The sequence below is a fragment of the Pelodiscus sinensis genome, chromosome 20 (assembly GCF_049634645.1).
Source record: "Pelodiscus sinensis isolate JC-2024 chromosome 20, ASM4963464v1, whole genome shotgun sequence".
Taxonomy (NCBI): domain Eukaryota; kingdom Metazoa; phylum Chordata; order Testudines; family Trionychidae; genus Pelodiscus; species Pelodiscus sinensis.
Genome location: NC_134730.1, coordinates 13900381 through 13915063, shown reverse-complemented (window position 1 = coordinate 13915063; position 14683 = coordinate 13900381). Strand labels below are relative to the sequence as shown.

The 14683-nt window shown below is 48.8% G+C and overlaps 1 protein-coding gene across 3 annotated transcripts in view; it reads right to left on the bottom strand.

Annotated features, from left to right (window-relative positions):
- Positions 1-8495, bottom strand: part of XYLT2 (xylosyltransferase 2) — a 28760-nt gene extending 20265 nt beyond the window's left edge. For 2 of the 3 annotated variants that reach the window (XM_075903751.1, XM_075903752.1), the window contains exon 1: positions 8280-8495. In XM_075903751.1, coding sequence (XP_075759866.1) covers positions 8280-8414 — 135 coding nt within the window. In that variant the 5' untranslated portion in view covers positions 8415-8495. The remainder of the gene's footprint in view (positions 1-8279) is intronic. The other variant, XM_075903753.1, reaches the window with a different exon arrangement.
- Between the last annotated feature and the right edge of the window lie 6188 nt (positions 8496-14683).

The window sequence follows — 14683 nt, the reverse complement described above, 5'->3', positions numbered from 1 at the left end:
GGAACGTCTCTGTTCCCAGCCAGGCTTCCTTCCCTCCCACACCGGGGCCCTGAGAATCACCTTCCGACTGATTATGTCCTTCAGCACAAAGCTGTTTTTCCATACCATGCCCACTGGGGCTCTAGTGAGATGGCCGGGAAGGGAGACGGTGCTGAGGCATAGGTCCACTCCCACCCCGCCCCCGTTTATTCCTCTCCTCCTCCTGTGCTTTCAGCACAGGCCACGTGAAATGCTGCCACATCATTAGAGTCGGATTCATCCTTCCCAGAAGGAGCCTGTGGTCTGGCTCACTGCTGACAGAGCGTGCCCAGCTCTCCTTCCCAACAGTCAGAAGAAGAAGAAATGACCCCGTCCCTCCTCGAGCAGCCAGTGATCGAACAAAACCGTCCCTAATGACCGTGCTGTGCGGAACTGCTCCCTCTACTCCTCCTTTGACTTGCGGGTGGGGGAATTACTCCAGCTATGTCATTCAACTGGATTTAAAACTTCGGCAGAACTTCTAGCAATGTGCCCAGAAAGAACCCCACGTCTATGCCCCCCTTTTCCACTAGACACACCATTCCTGTACTCCATCCGGAAGTCATTTCCCTAGGATCTCCCCCACTTTTTGCAGCCAGATTTCCTTCTCATCAACACTCCCCCTCCTCCGCCCTGCCTCACAGTAGGTAAAGGAGCAGAGGGCTGGGTGCCGTGGCGCGTCATGACCCGTGATGCCAGCCAGACTGGTACAACGAAAGCGCTGACAAACGCGAGTCTCTTAGGCATGTTTCTAACACATTCCTCACCAAGGCCGTGTCCAGACTCAGGGGTTTTTTCGGGAAAAGTAGCCTTTTCCCAAAAAAACTTCCCCTGCATCCAGACTCAAGCCGCGTTCTTTCGAAATTATTTTGAAAGAACGCGGCTTTTCTTTCGATGGCGGTAAACCTCAATTTACGAGGAAGAACGCCTTCTTTCGAAAGTTCCTCTTTCGAAAGAAGGCGTTCTTCAATGTAAAGAGGCCGTCTTCGAAAGAGAGCATCCAGACTCGCTGGGTGCTCTCTTTCGAAAAAGCGGATTTCTCTTTCGAAAGATCCGCCTGCAGTCTAGACGCGATCTTTCGAAAGAGTCTCTTTCGAAAGAAGCCTGCAGTCTAGACATAGCCCAAGGTATCTATACGCCATGAATCCCAAGCAGCATGGAAACTGCCCACAAGGGACTCCCCTCCCCTCCCGCAGTGACAAAAAGATACAGCAGTGGCAACATGACAAAGGCAACAAATGTTGTGTCAACTTGTTACTTCATCAGAAGGGAATAAGACCGAAGGGAGGAAAAAATCAATTCTTTGATCCTGGGGAAACAGGAAAAGAAATGATCATGTGGCTCCCCTTCTCCCTTTTGTCCGATTGGCCTATTGTAAAATCTTTGGGAATGTGCACATACTACTAATGTGTATGTACAGCACCTGGACCCAACAGGGCTCCGATCTCACTTGGGGCCTCCAGACACTGCTGAAATACAACAAGCTAATTACAGCTCTCTGGAAATCCTGGTACCGGTAACCCAACTGACTTCTGTCCCTGCTGCTTCTGGGCCTACCTAGGTTGAAATACATACTCCCTTGAGGCAAGCTAATATTGGATGAGGCTTGGAGTTCCATCACAGAAGACATTCACTAGCCCGGGCACCACCTGCTCTGATAAAAATTCCAAAACCTGCCCAAGAGGCTCCTCATCTCTTTCCACAGCTTGTGAGTTTGTTCTGGAGGCAGAACAACTTACATATGGTCAGGCAGGGGAGCAATTCAATTCTACTCCGCATTTCTTCAGGTAGTTCACAAATGTGTCATGAGGATGGTGAGCAGCTGCTGATGCAGAAATGTTTATAGAAAGGTGTGAGGGCGCGTTGGGGTTTTCCCGTTTCCTGCAGCCCTGTAATGGCACGGACAGACTCCACCAGCCAGTAGAACAGCAGGAGTTTATTGCTTCTCCAGGATACAGCCCAGCACAGATGTAATCTGGTTACAGGGCAGGCCTAGGATGCCTCAGCCCCCCTTGAGATGGGGGAGCCTGGGCCTCTAAATCCCAGCCTGTTGCCTAGGCTGCTTCCTCCATGAAACCAGCCAGAAACCAAACAAAACCGACTTTCAGCCCTGCCCCCAGCCAGGGCTCCACTCCCCTTCTTCCACTCCCTGGGAGATAACTGGTCAGACAGGTTCGAAGCCCCCTTGCATAATGACTCATCCCCTGCCCTGCTGGGCCGTGCTGCAGCCAGCAGCCAGTGGAGGTCACTCACAACCCACTGCCCAGCATAGCAACCAGCAAGGTACCCCCCACTACGTCACAAAAGGGTCTGTGGCATTTTCAGACAAAGGAAAATGGACCACTTGGGAAACCGTCCTTAGACATCTATCAGGGATGATCTAGACAGTACTGGGTCCTGCCATGAGGGCAGGGGACTGGACTGATGACCTCTCGAGGTCTCTTCCAGTTCTAGTGTTCTAGGATTCCTCACCTGGGCTACAAACATCAGCATGATTTAAAGATATACTTGCTTTCAAATCTGAATTTACTTTTCATCATTGATGCCACCTGTTTGTTCGGTGAGTTTCATTCAAATTGGATAATGAAATCAGGACTGGTCGCTTTTGCTTTCTAAGCCTCCAGTGATGTTGCTTCATTTGGGGTGCAGCCACTACAGGAAAATAATTAAACACAAAGGCAGCCGGGGTGAGGGACTTCACTACCGAACTAAAATCCTATGCTGAAATTTTTCAAAGCGGCCAAGGGCATTTGGAAACCTAATTCCCATCAGTGTATGCAGCTTTGAACCCCGAAATCTTATACTTCAGCTGTCTCTCTTTAAAAGCCAGGACTCTGGCAAAGATGTGTGCCATTGTTGTAGGTTCACTGACGGAGGAAGACATTTTGGAGAGAGCTTTTCCTGGTCTCACTGTGCTGGGTGTGATACAAACACCTTGTTTAGTCAGAGCCTGGATCCATTTGAATTGAGGATTATCAAGCCAAGAGGGACGATTAAATCAAATGAATCAGACATAATGGACCTTTACCAAATCACAATTCCTCCTCTGCGTTTACAAGGATGTTCTGTGGCTTACCCAAGCCTTCCACGCATTCAAACCTGAATGCTCTTAAAGAGGCCACCCTGCTGTTGACCTGTATGCACACGGCCCCCAGTTAACTATATGGGAGAGATGTATGACTTTAAGAGTGATACATCAGCCTCCTCTGACCTCCAATTTGGACAAATTCCAACTGAAAATAAAAACCCAGAGAGCCGTGCGATGCCCATAGAAGGGCACATACTTGAGTGGATTAGACACTCAGTGGATTGGGAATGTGACAGGGAGCTTTCCAGGGAATAGGAATAGAGCACAGGGCTTTTCATCTCTAAACTGCTCATTTGTACGTAACTCAGGCTGTTCCGTGGCCCATGTGAAAGGAGCTACTCTTGGCCCAGTTCCTAGCAGACTGCTGCCCACATCATGACAGTCATCACTGCAATCCCTTGGGGCTGGTCCCTGCATAGAAGCCAAGGACTGCACGTGCTCTAGAGGCTGAGTTAACTTTTCAGTTGTTCCTACCAGGGTTGAGAAGCGCAGGCAAGGGGGCACGTAGGAAGCTGCCACTGCTGTTTTCGGGGCTGTACCATGGAGCTGCTTCCTGTCCCAGTTGGGAGCAACCAGACAGCTCCAGGGAATTTGCACCACAAATAAAAGGACCCAGCACCAAGCTGCTGAGATGAAGTTTGCTCATGCAGGACTAGGACATGGAGGTGGTGTGACAGTGCCAAGTAATGGCTGATGCTCTGGTGCGGAGAGGGGGGCCTGACCTCCCCCAGGCCACTGGTTAAGTGACCCTGCTCAGTTTGGTCTTAAAAGGGGGAAGAGATGTGATGAAGTGAGACTTGTATTCGCTCTGTTCATTCCGTTATGTTGCAAGCGATTTCTACTGGATGCTCCAGACCATGATCCAAGCAGAAGGGGCACCTACACAAGCAGGAGATCAGATTCCAGCTGTGACTATAGACCATGGCTGATGCACTTTGCTGGGTTCAAAGAGAAGAGCCGGCCTCTTGTTCTCCCCATCGGAAGACAGAGGACAGCCGCAGCACTGTCTCATTTGGTCCAGTCACTTTGAGATTAGGACTGTTTCGCTGCCCAAACAAACTCTTTATGGGAACGTCTGGTGAGGCCATTCTCCTTCCTTTTTCCCCTCACAGCCACCCCTCAGCGAGCTGACAAGATGGCAGTTCTAGACCTGTGAACAGACCGACTTGGTAAAGGCCAGTGACCTTGTTCTGTTTGTGTATTGAGTATCTGGCAGAGACCTTCCTCCTGTTCCATATTTAGAGTCTCCCCATTATCTATGTGGCACCTTCTCTGAAAAAAAAAGGCAAAAAGGGATGGGGAGGACGGAGAGAGGAAACAGGCACCAAGGGAAGTTTCCTGCCAGAAGAACCACAGCTAGAAGCAGCTGCTCTAAGAACAGCTAGATGACACAGTGAGTAATCTCAAATGCATTCTGGGGGACATGGGTTCACATTTGGGCTTAGGCTGCAAACAGTCCATCATGCAGCTGCAATAAACAGCAGCAGAACAGTCCTTGCAGCCTTCCAGAGCAGTGTTTCTCAACCAGTGGTACGAGTACCCTGAGGGGTTTTCAAGAGAAGTCTGGGGGAGTACATCAACAACTGAAATTTGGAAAAAACTGAATTTTTGTCTTAAGTTTTACAGCGCTTTATTTCGGTACTTTTTACACCCAAAAATTTCATTGCCTGCCCGGCTATGATTAAATTGTTTAAACAAATGTCTTGCAATAGTAGAAAAAAATTGTGTGTGTCTGAAAACTGTAGGTACTGGGGATACTTATATTTTTTTAAAAAAGGGGTATTTTATATAAAAAGATTGAGAAACACTGTTCCAGAGGAGTCCCAGCCGAATGTGCTGACCTCGATGGGAAAGGACAGGGCTGACTGGAGTGACTAAACACTTCAGATGCTCAATGGCATTTAAGGACTAGTATTCACCTTCAAGTCTCCAAAGCCAACTGCAACTGGTTCACAGCAGAGGTGGGCAGGGCCAGCAATACTGGGACAGAACGTTCATCAGCTACTAGGAAAACAAAAAGGTTCTAACCGATTAAGCAACTAACAGGATCTGTACTCTCCAAGCCCTTCAGGTCTGCAAGATTGGCTGGTAATTTTAGGAGTACAGGACCTCCTGCAAGATTTCTGTTGCTTCCAGCTTTGCCAGAAATACCTCTGTGTTCTGGCTCCTTCTGTTCCAGCCACGGTCAGGAAGCGCAGAGGCGTGTGAAAATGAAAAGTTGTTTTTTAAGAAAAGTTAACTGAATTCCTCCTGCACTTGCTAAGAGATTCAGGTTTTGAGCCAAGGCTCAGGAGAGTTTTTGCTTCTTCTGAACCAGATCACCCATCTCCTAAGATCAATGAGCTGGCCATTCCTCTCATTTCTTAACGAGATGTCCCAGAGCATCAGCTAAACCTGCTCATTTCCCAGTCTGATTTGAGGAAGAGACGTACAGGAATCAGGTAAGTTCTGATTCAGGATAAAAACCAAGAGAAGAGGCCTCAGGAAGGAACATAGACTAAATATTTCTTTCTGGAGAAAGGCAAACAAGAAAAACAGACACCGGATATCTTAACAGGAAGGTGTTCTCAGAGTGCTTTACACACATTAGATAAACGTGCAAATGGTCAAGCCCCTTCTGCAATTCAGGAATTCCTGTCTCCCAATTCTGTCTCAATCTCTCTCCCTTCTCCTCCCCCGAACTACCTCCAAAAGCTCCCAATGTCCTAGTATCACAGGAGATTTTTCTTCACTAACATTTATTCCATAGCTTCAATAAAGTCTTTTTGGGCCAAAAGGCTCCAGACGTCACTTGATTTTCGTGCACAGAGAGGCTAGATATGCAAATCATGCTCTCATTTGCATATCTTCTGCAGATCCTTTTTGCGGAAGAGGTTTTGACACTAAAAACCCGTGTAGACAGGGCCATTTGTTGGGAAAAAAAAACCTTTTGGGCAAGATCCTGTAAACCTCTTTTTTTGAGGAATAAAGGATCTTGCGCAAAAGGGGTTTTTTTCCCCCAACAAATGGCCCCATCTACACTGGGCTTTTTAGCAGCAAAACCTCTTCTGCAAAAACAATTGGCAGAAGATATGCAAATGAGAGCACGATTTGCATATCTTCTGCTGCAAAAAACCAGCAGTGTAGATGTAGCCGGAGATAATAATGCAGCTCATGATGGGGGTCTTGCTTTCTATCCATGCACCCATCAACTTAACCCCCATCATTCACAACAGGGCACACTTGGCTGGAAGTTAGACTGCTGGGAGTGCGACAATTTTAGGCCACACATACCTTCCCAAAATACTTTGCTCCCTGCATCTCTCATGTAACATCTCAGACCTGTCAACTATTTCTGTGTCTACCCAATGCTCAAGGACAGCTGACCACATTTTTACTAGGCCTGTGAAAAACTGTTGAATCCTAGAACTTCTCCTTTACTACCACGCCACCACGCAACAGAAACACCACAAAATCTGTTCCTTAAAGAAAAAGTGGAACCTTAGAAGATAATTACAACTTTAGTACAGGGTGAACCTCTCTAATCTGGCACTCTCCGGCCCGGCAACATCCATAGTCCAGCATAATTTTAGTTAGCTGGATGTCCACTTATCAAAGGTGTGGCCAAGTTTCCCACAGTCCCATAAAGCTTGTTTATAGCCATCAGTCATGACTCTCAGTGTTACTTGCTGTTATTTAGCTCTAATTTACCATTAAATGTCTTCTAAGAGCCCAGTAAGCAGTGCAAGGGTGGGTAATGATGCTAGAAAATATTGACTTCTCGTGGTCCAACAAATACTGTCGTTTAGCACCGGTGAGGTCCCAAGGGTGCCAGACTAGAGAGCAAAAACTTAAAAAACAACAAATAGTCTAGTAGCACCTTAAAGGCTAACAAAACGTGTAAATGGTATCATGAGCTTTCGTGGGCACAACCCACTTCTTCAGATGAACGGAGTTGAGAGGTCCAGTCTGACAGGTACAGGATTTGGTCACAACTTCCCTGATCTGGTTTTGACCAGCTATAAGAGGCAGACACACAATCTACGTGCTTGTAATCAACAGACTCATCTGAATGAGCGACCTAGAGGTCAAAATCTTCCTGCAAAAGATGAAACTGAATGATCCTGAAACCTGGCTTCTATTCCCTGCCAGCTCAGTCCATGACCTTGGGCAAACAAGTTCCCTGTCCTTGCCTCAGTATCCCCACCTATCAAAAAGGGAAGCGGGGGCTTATTTGGCTTCGTAAAGCACTTTGAATGTCTCAGAAGAAAGGCAACATAGAAGTGCTAGGTGTTATGATGTCATCATGATGCCTACTAATATTCCTCCCCAGATCAGCCTCTCAGAACAAGATTCATAGTGAACTTGCTTCAAAAATGTAAGATTCCAACTAATGGTGTATTAACAACCCTGTTCTTACATCAGAGCCCTGAATTCTGACAGTCTCACTACATCTGACCCTCTGTGTCATGATATATTGTACTATTTCTCTGGATCAGACCTTCTGAGCCTTAACTTATTGTAATGTCCCCTAAATCTTAATGCACCCTGACACACCCTCTCCACCAGTCTCTGGTACTACCCACCCCAAGCCAGGTCTCCCTCACTTATCTAAATTCAGCATCCACCCACCATATCCCACCCTCAGAGCCTAATATACAGCAGCAGCACCTTGTCTAACCCCCCCAGACCTAATGCCCTACAGCAAGTTTCCTTATAGGACACCCTGGATCCTAATGCATGGCCTTCGCACCCCCATCAGCGCTCCTAGACTCTGATGAACTAAGGGTGGGAGGCTCAGAACACCCCCCCACACATCTTAGTACTTCGCAGCACAGGTTTCCAGGTCAGACCCTTGGAGACACTAATGCACTGTGACACCCAAGCAGCCCACCCGGCCCCTACCACACCAACCGTCTTGCAACACCCAGCCTCCTGCACCCTCACTCAATCCCCCCCGGACAGATGCCCCAAGTACTGCAGACCCCAGCGTCCTGTCTCCCCCCTAGCAGGTACCCCAGATCCTTATGCACCGCCTCCCCCATCAGTCACGCCAGTGCCTAATGCATTGGACCACCCCGCCCCCAGGCCCGGGGCACCGCAGGGCTCCTCCCCAGACCCGACTGCGCCCCCACTCCACATCTGCCCCCCGGCTTCGCCCTCCCGCGCCAGCAGAGCCTCCCCCCTCCGCTACCTCCCCGCGGTCGTCCTCCTCCAGGCTGCTGAAGCTCCACACCACCAGGCCCTGGATGAGCAGGATGGCCAGCGCCGTGCCGATCGCCAGCTTGTAGCGACGGGCCAGTTTCTGCACCCGGACGCTCGCCACCATCTTCGCTCCAAGCGGCGGGGGACGGAGCCAGCCAGCCAGCCCTGCAAGACCGCGGGGGCGCGCGCACGCAGAGTGGCGGTGGCCCGCGGGCGCGAGCACGCAGGGAGAATTGGGTGGGGAATGTGACACTTTCCTCCCCCCCCCCCCTGCGCCCGCCCGCAGCTGGTCCTTAAAGGCGCCTGACGGGCTCGGGCTCGGAGGGGGAGGGGGCAATGCAGCCAGCCCGGCTGGATACACTGTGGCGCCCTGTTCCGCCGGGCTCAGGCACAGCCCCACGCAGACAGGGGCTCACAGCCCCCTCGGGGAGCCACGCCCGTATGGACCGTAATAAAGAAAACAGCTGCTGGAGTCGGAGGGGGGGGGGGGGCAGTCCATCAGTCACCCACCTGCTCAGGATTGGGAGGGGGTGGGGAGGCCTTAGTACCCCCCCTTGTTTGCTTGAGGATCTGGGCACGGATCCTGGGAGAGGGTGCCCCCCCGCTGGCCCCTCACCCCAGGCCTTCTGGACCTTATTATCTGACCCCTCTCCCATGAGCATCCCAGCCTCCTCCCTGCCACAACCTGAGCCGGGTGCGTACCCTGCCACCAGTGCGCTTTCAACGTGTGCCTAGGGAATAACTGCACAGGCCTGTGCTCCACATGGCCCATTTCCTCACCCCCGGGTCCCACCCCAACTTCAAGTGGAGGGACTGTCTATTGCCTGCGGAGGGGCAGGAAACCCAGTAGGCAGCCTCCATTCCACCCTGGTCCCACAGACCGCCACGGATATCGGTTGCAGCGTACGGGAGAACCTGGCACCCGCTTAGCTAGAATGCACCAAGTTGCAGGCCCTATTCCAGCTCCTCCGGAACCTGCTGTGAGGTTCTGGCTGCACCTTTGTGTATCTGTGCACCCTGTCCATAGGCCCACAAAGTCACGTGACCTTCTGGTCAGCCTCCTCTCGGCACTGACTAAAGTGCCCATCTACAACACCAGGTGGGAGGAGGATGGACAAGGTGATGCTCTGCAACTGTGGGGCCTATTTCTATTCCACTCTGCGCTCATGTAGCCCGACAGAGTTCCTCTGAATGGTGTCCACTGGCTCCCTAAACAGCTTTGCGGGGTGGTGGGTGCCATCTGAGGTTCTCCGGATAGCACCCCTCTCTGGGTACCTAGTACTGAAGATGTGATGTCCACTCCTGTCCCTGTTAGTCCTTAGTTGTCCCAGAAATTCATCTGGATCCCAGGTCCAGTGGTCCTTCCCGCAAGGTTGGGGGAGGAGCCTTTAGAAGCAGGTGGATTTGCCCCCGACCACCACTCTGGTTTTCCAATAAGGCTCATCACTGGGTCTGGGAGCTGTGGTGTCTCTTTGTCCCAGAGCCATCCCTTCCATAGGACAATTTGAGGCAGCTCATCCAGGCTCTGTGCTTTGGGGAGCCCCACAGCCATTGCCCCAACCATACTATGGACAGGACAGTCTCCCATATTGAGATTTGCTTGGTCTTCATTCGTGGGCCCCAGGGCAGCCTGGGGGATTACCTGGGGAGCCTGGGGCCAAATGGCTTCCTGCTGCAGCATGGCAGGGCAGATCAGGCTGCGGGACCACTCTGCTTCCTGCCATCACAGTGAGTTCAGTTGCTCTTCCCCTGCTACCACCCCACATCAGGCCCCTCAGTATCCCTCTGGGTCTTGTTGCTCAGGGGAGAGGCTGCAGGGATGGAGTGCAATGGGGGCAGGAGAGGGTGGAGCAGGGGTAGAGCTTGGGAGAAAGGGTGGCATGGGGGTGAGACGGGCAGTAAGAGGCAGTTCAGAGGGTTGTCCCGGGCCCCACATGCCCTAAAGATAGCCCTGCTTAGCCCTCCCTTGAGGTATGTTTATTCACTGTTGGCTATTTAATTGCACCCACAAAATAGGATGCAGGCCCATATACAGGAATTACTGTGGAGGGGCACTTTTTTGTACTTAGGGACCACAATTTTTTTAAATATAAAGGAGTTCAACATTGTCATGCAAAGAGTGTACATAAGAGAGGCTACTGAAAAATTTGAGTGGAAACAGTGACTGGTAAAATGATTTTGTTATAACATACTAAAAATTTATATCGTGATAAAGGTTTTATAGAAATTACCTTCTGGGCTCTTGCTGTAATATCGTAAGTGGAAAACAATATTCCACAATATTCCAGTCTTCATTGCAGTGAAATTATGGCTTGTCACTATTATATGCATGATTAACTATTTTATCTTGGTGACATTAGTTGCCAATTTAGGATAATGTGGCTTGTGTCTCCATAACAGTGTTTGGAGCTGATTTGAGCTCTGGGGTGGGCTAACCAGTGAGGAGGTTCCATAAGCTCATTGCTATTCATTGCTTTTGTTCGCAAACAGCCAATTGAAAACCACTAACCTGCTTCACCTGTTTCCTCCAAACTGGGTCCAATCAGCGCTACCTGACATAGGGTACAAGGTACTCTTTCGCCTATTAGCTCTATTCAGGAAGAGAACTTTCCTATACTTGTTTCTTGTGAAAGGCAGACCACTTAAAATACAACCCTTTGACTCATGAGAGGAGGTTCATGGGGTGTTTCCAGTGATGTGTGCAAGAAGGAAATGTACAGTTGGCATGTCTGATGTAGACATATCCACTGGGAAGTGAATTGAGACCACCATCTCATTCCACAAGAGTGCATGACTGAACAACCATCAGATCATAATGACTTCCTGGCCGTTTGATCTTGACTCCAGTTAAGGAATTAGACCATAAAACTCCATAGCTCAATGCTGGTTTTATCCCCATCAGTATTTTTAAATTAATATTCTGCAGCATTTCATAGTGAGAGGAATTCTGAAGATCATCAAGACATGTAAAAAATATTAGGGAGAAACTTATAGCTTTGCTCATTAAAATATCTGCCACTCTGATAACAAAGCAATTTTTAAATAATTAGCTACAGTAAAGTTAGTTTGGCGTGTAGCAGAGCTTGTTTTCTTAATTGGATCAAATTTCAATAAAAATACACATTTGCATGCCCAGGTGAAACATACCCAAAACGACTAGAAGAAAATGAAAAACTTGAAGAAAATTAATTTTGGTTTACTCAAACATTTTGATTCAAATTTTGAAAACAAAACAACCCCTCATTAGGGTTGCCAGATGGTTTCAACAAAAATACCGGACACACTTGACATTACATTACAATCTACATTACATCTTACTTAAAAAATACCAGACATTTATATTTTCTCATTTATATTTTCCCGGTTTGTTTCCTGAACAGAAAGCTCAAATACTGGACTGTACGGTTCAAAACCGGACACCTGGCAACCCTAACCCTGATAGATTTCTTAGGTTCAAATCAACCTTCTATCCCCCAAACAGGTTTGGGCTGCAAGGGTGGGACGGGAATTGGCATGCAGCTCATCTGGGCTGGGAGGAGGGGAGGCACGGAGCGAGCCTGTGGCTCAGCTGGGCCACAGGGGAAAGGGGGATGGAGGCTGGTATGCGGTTCATGTGGGCTGAGGGGGGAGGCAAGGAGCTGGAGTGCAGCTCAGCTGTGCTGGGGAGGGTCTGGGACCGGGAGCTGGCATGTGGCTTAACTGGGTCAGCTTGGGGGACTGTGCGGTGGTGGTTTGCACTCTTTGCACACATCCCCTGCGTACAGGCCTGGGATGTTTGTGTGCTGCTCTCTGTGTTTGTTTGCTCTCTCTCTCTCTCTCTCTCTGTTCTTCCCTGGCCTGCTTTTAGCAGCATCTGCAGGCTAGGGCTTGTGGAAAGGTCACTGGTTTGCATCCCACCTCTATCCGCTATCTGCCTCTGCTGGTTCTAGTTGCATTTACTGAATAAGGGCTGCATGCCCTAAGATTATCCCTTATAACACAAAGGTGTGTTTAACTGCAACCTAAAAATACATTTTATGCTTTGTAATGATTTTTGAGTTTCCTAATCCAGTGGGGGTGCCTGCACTGGAATAAGGGAGCTGCTCTCTTTTCTCTTCTCTCCTCTAGCTGGGAAGCTTCCCAGATGTGTTAACCAGGCCTTGATGAGCAAGTGTGCACTGCCTTGTTGCCTTTCACCACCACTGACCAATGGAAAATGGAGCCTGGGTCTGCAGCTTATAGCCTAACATTAGTGTTTGCAGAGTGAGACGCAGTGATGTACAGTCCTCAGCCTATAAATAATGATGTCCCCATAGATCATGTCAAGTCCAGAGCGAAGGATGCCACTGTACTGAATGTTCCAACGATGTCACAGAAACACTTGCAAAGACGTGTATGCGTGCGTGTGTGTGTGTGTGTTTGCACCCTTCTGGACTCTGGATGTGAGCAAGTGTCCCATCTTAGCCACAGCTGTCTTCAGCTGGGAGAATTTATAGCAGCCATCAGATCTTAAAATATAAGTGTGATTTCTAAGTGTCATCAAAACACGTTGCTAGAAGGATGTTAAATTCAGAGCCCTTATGTTTCCCTCAATGTGGCCTCTGTGAGTTGTGTGCACACGTGATCACAGTCTGCTGCATGTGATTGTAGGCACTAATTCACCAACATGGCACATACCTGAGACTATACCAGAGCTGCCATTTCAACAGCTCAGTGCTTTCGGTTTGAACTAGCAGAGTGGATCCTTAAGGTGCTGCCCAATGTGCAGAAAAGCATGGATAGCCTAAGGTCTAATCCTCAAAGTGGCACCATATTTCTTATAGTACAAGTCCATATGAACCAAGTTCCCTATGATTTAAAGAAGTTGAAATGTCCCTTCCACATCTCACATGCAAGTGCTTCTCTGATCTATTCCTCCCACTAGTTTTCTCTCTATCCCTGTTAACATATGTTTATTGTTGCATCTCACCCACTATGACACTTGATTGGATGTGAACTAGTGTCCTGAAGGTGGAAGGTTCTGTACCCAGCCAGCCACTCAACTTTTCCTAACTACAGAGGTTGAACCTCTCTAGTCTGGCACCCTGGAGACCTGACCGGTCCCAAACCCCAGAGAATTTGCCAAACTGCAAGACGTCAACATTATCTAGCTGCTTTACCAACACTTCCACTACTTGCTGGGCTCTTAGAAGACATTTAGGGATAAATTAGAGCTAAGTAACAGCACAGAACACTGAGAATCAGGACTAGTGGCGGTAAACAACTTTTATGGGACCACAGGAAACTCAACCACACCCATAATAAGTGGCCATCCAGCTAACTAAAATCATACTGGACCATGGATGTTGCTGGACTAGAGAGGTTCAACCGCTATTACAGGGCAAACTGGAGCACTCACCTTGGAAGGGGTAAGTGGATTCAAGCTGGTGCAAAATTGGCCAGCTCTCAGGTTAATGAGAAATCCCTTTTCAAGAAGCTGGCTCTTCCATTTTTATCTGAGAAACATGCTACAGATCAAGACATATAAGTGGAATAAAAAGCCCAGAGTAATGTGGATTTTCACTGCTCAGTAGAAATCTCAGGAATTAATCATCCTCTCTACTTAGGCTCTGAGAGAAGGAAATGAGTCCAGGTAGTGGCTAAGGTTAGCTGGTGAGTATGTAACAAGGGGAGAGAAACTTGAGCAGGTGCTCCCCCATAAAGCAAAGGGAGCTCCTTTATGGGAGCAATTTGGGTTTGGAGGGGTATATGGGATCATCCCCCACTGTCCCAGAGCAGTACCTGTGCAGCTCGTCCCCTGTGGCTGACACTGACAGCCCTTCCTTTCTTGCTAATCTGTTTCATGCTTTCCACTCCCTCTGAGAGTCCTGTATGCAGGGCAATGTGAATTTCACTCCTATGGGAGCTATGCTGCTAAGGGAGGTGACAAATAAGGAGTAACACGTAGGGATGGGTCCTCTGCCTGGATTTTCCAACCCCAGGATACATCTACACTACATGCTTCTTGCACAAGAAGCTTTTTGCGCAAGAGTTTTTGCACAAAAACTTCTTGCGCAAGAGCATGTCCACACCTCAAAGCACATTGCAAAAGCCATGTGCTCATGTGCAAGAGAGCGTCCGTGCTGCATGGACGCTCTTGCACAAGAAAGCTCTGGATGGCAATCAGAGCACCTGTGCTTTTTCCCATAGGGGTTTCTTGTGCAAGAAACTCCTCTGGAGCGTCCATACCTGCCTTTTTGTGCAAGAACTCTTGTGCAAAAGGGAGTTATGCCTCGAAAAAGGAGGTTTACCTATGCTGGAAAAAGCCTTCAGTTCTACCATTTTACTCTTGATTTCTTTGCGCAAAAGCGCTTTTGAGGTGTGGATGCTCCACGGGTTTGTGCGCAAAAACAGTTGTTTTCGCACAAAAATCTT